The sequence below is a fragment of the Aulonocara sp. 'chitande type north' Nkhata Bay genome, linkage group LG18, assembly GCF_057382095.1.
Source record: "Aulonocara sp. 'chitande type north' Nkhata Bay isolate Kocher_YH1m ecotype deep benthic linkage group LG18, A_spYH_male_GT1.1, whole genome shotgun sequence".
Taxonomy (NCBI): domain Eukaryota; kingdom Metazoa; phylum Chordata; class Actinopteri; order Cichliformes; family Cichlidae; genus Aulonocara; species Aulonocara sp. 'chitande type north' Nkhata Bay.
In genome coordinates this window covers 15,602,077-15,608,815 of record NC_141361.1, presented here as the reverse complement: position 1 = coordinate 15,608,815, position 6,739 = coordinate 15,602,077, and the positions used below count along the sequence as shown (strand labels likewise).

The window sequence follows — 6,739 nt, the reverse complement described above, 5'->3', positions numbered from 1 at the left end:
AGTAGTTTTATTATTATTAATATGTTTTTATTTATTGGCAGTGCTATGTTTAAAAAGCACTATTTTGTCTTATACAAAGTAAACAGTAACTTCTAGTGAATGAAAGGGCGCACGGAACGACCTTACATACCGTCTCTGTGTTAACCAAGGTTCAAATGAATAAATTAAGATATAAAATAAATAAGTAACTAAATCACGTGTAACTGTGGCATCGCCAATCCCTGGAAAACGCGAAAACGTTTTCGTGTAACCATGCCGACAGGTCAACCAATAAGGCTTCTTGTCGTCATACACCCGGAAATTATGTTCATTGATTCTACCGGTTTCTTCAAGTTGCACCGCTTTCCATGATAGCACTTTCTTCAGGACGCGCAGTGAGTTTCACGGGCATTAAAAGATACTTCTGCCGTCTGTATGGTTGACGCTTAATGTCTGATATGGTGAACTGAAGTGTGGCGGCTGTGCGAGGAGGCTGTGCTCGCTTTAATTCCGAGGGCACCGGCTGCTGGCAGCTAGCGGCTAAGCTAACAGATTTGGCTTTGACAGCAATCTGCAGGCCGTTCATTTTAAAGGAGAAGCGTTAGCTTTACAATCCCCTCAAGGTTGAATCGACTGCTTGTGAAAATATGCTGCTTCTGTATTTTTAGCCAGGTTAATTTCAAGTCAGTGTAAGGAGGGGAACACTGATCTCTTGTTTTGTTTTTTTTCCCCCCACATCTGCACTGTCATTGATGAGGTCAAAGATGCATTTATTTTAATCCTGAAGGCAATCATCAATTTAGACTCTTTAAAAAAAATGCTTATGTTTTTAATTTAAAAAAATAAGATAAAAGATAATGACTGTAACATTGCAAATAAACACGTTCTTTTCTAAAAACTTCGGTTTTCATTTTTGATGCTAATATTTGAACTATTTCTCCAGAGAGATGTTGCTGTTGGCGTTGGGTGCCCTCCTCCTGCTCTTCTGCAGCCTGGATGTTTGGTACTTCCTGCGAGGGGCCCAGGTGTTCATCCAGGCATGGTTCCAGCCCAGGATACGGGACATTTTAGCCGAGCAGAGCATCGAAGGCATGGTCCTTCCACATGATTTGGACTACTTGGGCCACATGAACAACTCTCGGTATCTGAGGGAGTGTGACTTTGCACGCTTTCACCATTACATGAGAAACGGACTGTTCATGGCCTCACGCAAACTGGGGGCGAAATTGGTGGTAGGGGCGTCTACCATCCGGTACCGCCGCTCCTTGGTCTTCCGTGAGGCTTTTGAGATTCGGACCAAAGTTTTGGGCTGGGACGAGAAAGCCTTTTACTTGGAGCAGCGTTTTGTATCCAAGAAAGATGGCTTCGTCTCTGCGATCATGCTCTGTAGGCAGAATGTGGTGCACTGCAGCCCCGAAACCATCATTGAATTTATCTGCAAAAAGAAGGTAAGGGAAGTGGTGGCGTCATCCTCAAAGTGCTTCTGTTCAGGAGTAGAATCCACAAAATCATCACATTTTAGTATCACAAAACTATGAGTATTATTGACTGATTAATCAATTTTATTCATCTAACACTATAGATCGAGTGCCCAGAGTTTCCGGAGGACCTCAAACACTGGATGAACTTCATTGCGGCCAGCAGCCAAGCCCTGAGAGCAGAGAGTGGACTAGAGGGAAAGAACAAGTGAAGCCACACCATGACGCTGCGTATCATGAGTGTCGACACATTTCATATCATATATAGCATTGCACGCACATATACATGCACACAAACACTTAAACATTGTAGAGTGTTTTAGTTGACTTCCAGAAGTATCTCTGTTTTGAATAAATCCTACCTGCTGTGTATTTTTGTAAGACGTGAAGTTCTTTGACCCGAGGGGAGCTGAACATGAAAACTTGAACTGTAAGGTTTCAAATGCTCGGTATGTAAATGGATCACAATGGCGTTTGTAGCTTTACCCTTGCAGCTTATTCAGTAGTTGACTGTAAGTAGACCAGCATTACACATCTTCATTCTCATTCAGCAAAATCCTCTAACCTCAGATAAGCATGTAGAACAAAATGTAATCTTCCACTGACGTCAATGCATGTTTTGAAACAACCAGAATATTTTTGTGCCTGTTTCTAGTAGTTTAGAACACGTTATAACTTTTCACCAAAAAAAAAGACATGGGTGCAATGAAATACTTGAATGGATATAATGAACATGTGCTGACGATTGTTTTAATTTCCCTATCAGTATTTTGCACAAAGTTATTATTAACCTAAGGGAGAAAACAAAAATTCTTATGAGGGATGAATATATCGGTGCAATGAAGAATTAAAATATCTGCTTTTAAAAGGACAGCCCCTCAATCAGGCCTGCGTGTCATTTTATGAGAGCGTGCTTATATTTTCGATTGACGGGTGTAATGCGCAAACATGAGGTTGCTGGCAACTTTTCAAAACCTGCAACGCACAATTACCAATGAATGTCTGAGTGATGTTTGAGTCCACTGAGGGGGTCATTTGAAAGATGTTCTCGTTAACGCATCAGAGTTTTTCCTTTGTGACCAAAGTAATGTACTGTTCTGTGTGAAGGAAATCCGATTTTTTTTTTTTAAAGATGTCTAATCTGTTTTATTTATGTTGTTGATGCACTGATCACCAGATTCTTTTAAGTTTGAAGTTATACATTCTCTGTTTAAGTCCCAACTATTTATGATTGATTGAAATGTATCAAAATTTATTTATTGTGTTTGTTAACATGTAAGTGCATTTTTTTTCAATTAAAAATGCTCTGGGAACTGTTTGGGTCACTGTTTTTGTCTTTGTGAGCAAAGTACACATGCAGTTTGGTTTGTAGAACTTCACGGGACATTTTTACAGCTAATGTACTTAATTTATATTAAACAGCCTTTAGGTGATCATTTAACAGTTAACATTTGGCATGTAAATCTAAAATTTCTGACTTTCTGAGTTTTTCCTTTGTTGTTCAGAGCTGGAAAAGCAGCATTTGCAACTTTCAAAAACCATAAGTACAGGGCTGTTATAGTTATATGTTTAGATGCTGTAGCTTTATGTATTTAATTTTTCCATCACCAAATTAATCTTGTTTTTACAGGAAAATGTGCTTTTTACAGTTTTAGTTACTAAAACTATTTGTAGATAACGAGTCCAGATTAAAAATGTGATCGTCAAAGTAATGATAGGTATCCATTCAAAATCCTTCCACGTGAAAGTGCCAACAATTGTGACATTTTAATCCATTTAGAAAAGTCCCCCCATCAGTGACCAAGAGCCCAAGGATGTACAGGCACAGGTGTAATTTCCAAAATGTGGGTTTCATTATACTCCAGAAAAGACAAAAATAATGTCAGAAATACACAATCACCTTCACATTTTTGCCATTTCTTCCACACTCAACTCTTTTCATTTCATTGTATAGCAATGTTTGTAATTAGAATATGTTTCTGACCTTGCTTTCAGGTTTTCAATGTAAATTTCAAAGCAGTCAACAATACAGGCACATCTACAAAGAACATCTCAATATCATGGGCATTGACAGCTGTGTCAAGTGCAAACTGAGATTTTAAACATGCAACAAACGATGGAAGATTCATTGTCACTGTAAAATCTAATTCGTTCCCAGAACAGTATTTATTGTTCAGTCACAAGAGCTGTCTCTAGTTTAAACAACACATTTGCTTTGCATTCAAACTCAGAAGTCTGAATGCAATCTCCCCCTCCACACCAGTGTTCTCAGGCACTGGTACATGGTCAGTGTCAGACATGTCACTGTCCTAAAACAGCACGGCCCACATTAGAAATGATGTATATGTAGACCAGTGATGGGAATTAGGGGTAACGGCGGAATTAGGAGAATTGGTAACGGTTACTTGTAATGGCGTTACCCCTTACAAGTAACGGCGTTACTTTTTTCAGTAACGAGTAATATATATACCAGTTTTTAAATTGTGTTGATAGGCCACGTAAAACCAGAGTCATGATAAACAATATATACTCGGCGTTTTTTCCTGAGTAGTTTCGCCACGTTTACTGTCTAGCAAGCACTCTCTGCTTATGATTCGTGTTGGTGGAAAAATGCACCATGTCGACCAATTGAAAAATGATATGGCGACATGACATTTGGTCGTTTAGGAAGAGGGGGAAGTTTTAGGAGTGATGGCTAGAGAGAGCGAGAGAGAGTAGAAAAAGAGAGAGAGGGAGTTTTTAGAGATTTGTGACGTTTAGCGTATTTGTATGGCGTTATTTTTGTGCCACTATTCTGAGCGCACGTAAAAACAAGTTTGCAGGTGCAAGTGTTGTATTTTGAGGAGAAATTTATTTTGAGCGACGAAAAGCTGAATTTGAGTGAACAAAATTCATTCCTGCGTGCAAAAGTCAAATTCCTCCTCCTGAGGTCACACACACACACAATAGCAGCCCTTCTCGCTCAGTTTTTGCATTTGCGCTTGCTCAAAATGTGTTGCTCACGCTCAACATTTCTGCCCGTGCGCGCTCAACTCTTTAATAAAGTTTAAAAAAAAAAAAAAAAAAAAAGTTGTGCCACAAAACCAGCCAATCACAGACTTGGATGCAAAAAAATCTGATTGGCTGTTCTGGTCTCCAAGCCGTTCGAAATGACGAAATGCAATATCCCAGAATCCATTTCGTCCAAAATTCAAACGAGGCAGTGGCGGAGGAACACAGAGTGGCAGAGTTTGAAATATTACTCTTTCTGGGTCACAAAATAAACTTGTAAGATATTTTCATGCGAGAATGGTGCTGTGTAAACTTCAAATATCTGCTCGATTCATCAAGACATCACATATTTGCATAAGTGCTCTAACATTTTTGGAGATGATAATAGCATGTATTTCCATATATACAAAGGCACTGGAATCCCAGATAAAAACATGAATATTGTTTTCTTTTCTTTTCTTTACTGAAAATGAAGAAAAAGAATATTAGATCATTCACAAAAATAGCAGTGTCTTCATTTTCATTCACAAACTGGAATTTTTATAGTATAAAATGAAAATGAAATGAGGATTTGGCTTTTTCCTTTAAGCACTGAACTAATATTAAGTTGTATATCCGTATATACTGATCTACAACTAACATTTTAGACTTGCCTCCACGCTGACTGGACCACATTCCACAGATCTTCTGCATTCTTGGGTTTTGCTTTAAGAACAGAATTTTTGAGGTCACACCACTAATTCTCAATCGGATTGAGGTCTGGGGATTGGGCCGGCCACTTCATGATATCAATCTGTTTTTGTCTGGAACCAGGATATTGCCCGCTTGCTGGTGTGTTTGGGGTGTTTTCCTGCTGAAACACCCATTTTAAGGGTCAGCATAAGGCAACATGAACTGTTCCAGTATTTTTAGGTACTGAAACTGGTCCATGGTGCCTGTTATGTGATAAATGGGCCCCACTCCAAAGTATGAGAAACAGCCCCAAACCATTATGCTTGCACCTCCATGTTTTACTTTCTTCAAAGTGTACTGTGGCTTGTATTCAGTGGCCTTTACGCCCAATAAGAACAATCTTACTCTCATCTGTCCACAGAATATCGCACCACTTCTCTTTAGGCCAGTCAATGTGTTCTTTGGCAAACTGTCACCTTTTCAATACATGTGGGTTTTTTTCAGCAGTGGTACTTTATGAAGGTTTCTTGCTAATAGTTTGGCTTCACATAAGCATCTTCTGATTACTGAAGTTCTCACAAGTAAATGGAGATCTTTTTTTATTTCTCTGGAGCTCATCACTGGATGCTTCTTTGCCATTATTGTTATTCTATGATCTAGGCGGATGGTAGTATTCCTTTTTCTACCACGTGTTTCGGGTTTTCTTTCCCATTTCAAAGCATTTGAGATCTTTTTAGCTGAGCAGCCAATTATTTTCTGCACTTCTTTTTAAGTTTTCCTCTATCCAATCAACTTTCTGATCAAAGTTTTTTCTCCCTCGATGCAATGTCTGGAACGACCCATTTTACTCACTGAGCAAGGGCTAAAACCAGCAGGTACAACAGCTGCCTTCCTTCCTTAAATAGCCCAAAAAAAAAAAAATCAGATTTTTTGGAACTTGGAACTGTTTAACCCTTTTCTTCTTTTTTCTATATCTTGTTGTGTATGATATATTTTTATTATATACTTATTAGATATTTTTTTAAATTGCATTTGATGCATTTGATACAGAATTCAACAAGCCAAACTGTCTCTTTACAAAGTCCCGTATCATATCGCATTAAGAAAACATCGCGTATGCTCAGAAGCTCACTCCAATGCAACCTTGACAAAGCTCAACAAACATCAGTAAACACGCAGACTGCGTGCAGTTATTCCCAGAGGTGTGGACTCGAGTCACATGACTTGGACTCGAGTCAGACTCGAGTCATTAATTTTATGACTTTAGACTTGACTTGAAATAATGTTCTAAGACTTGTGACTTGACTTGGACTTTTACACCAATGACTTGGGACTTGAATTGGACTTGAACCGGTTTACTTGAAAAGACTTGATATTTTACCCCAAATATAAAATTTAACATGCATATTATATAGAGATTGAAAATGTGACGTCATTCACGGGTAGAACCGCAAAGGATTCTGGGAACTCGTGGCAAGCGGTCAAGCGGTACTAGCGCACGCAGGCTTTCAATTAAAATCAGTTATACAGCGATAAAAAGAAACACAAGAAGCCGTTGTATTATTAACTGCAATAGCCGGTCGCATGACAGCCACGGGAAGCCGACGGGTAAAGAGATC

The 6,739-nt window shown here is 38.9% G+C and overlaps 1 protein-coding gene across 1 annotated transcript; it reads left to right on the top strand.

Moving 5' to 3' along the window:
• Positions 1-242: 242 nt before the first annotated feature.
• Positions 243-2,774, top strand: LOC147308245 (protein THEM6-like). Its single transcript, XM_086272321.1, has 3 exons — positions 243-374; positions 923-1,427; positions 1,562-2,774. The coding sequence occupies exons 2-3, from the start codon at positions 927-929 to the stop codon at positions 1,667-1,669; spliced, it is 609 nt and encodes a 202-aa protein (XP_086128447.1). The 5' UTR covers positions 243-374; positions 923-926; the 3' UTR covers positions 1,670-2,774.
• Positions 2,775-6,739: the final 3,965 nt, after the last annotated feature.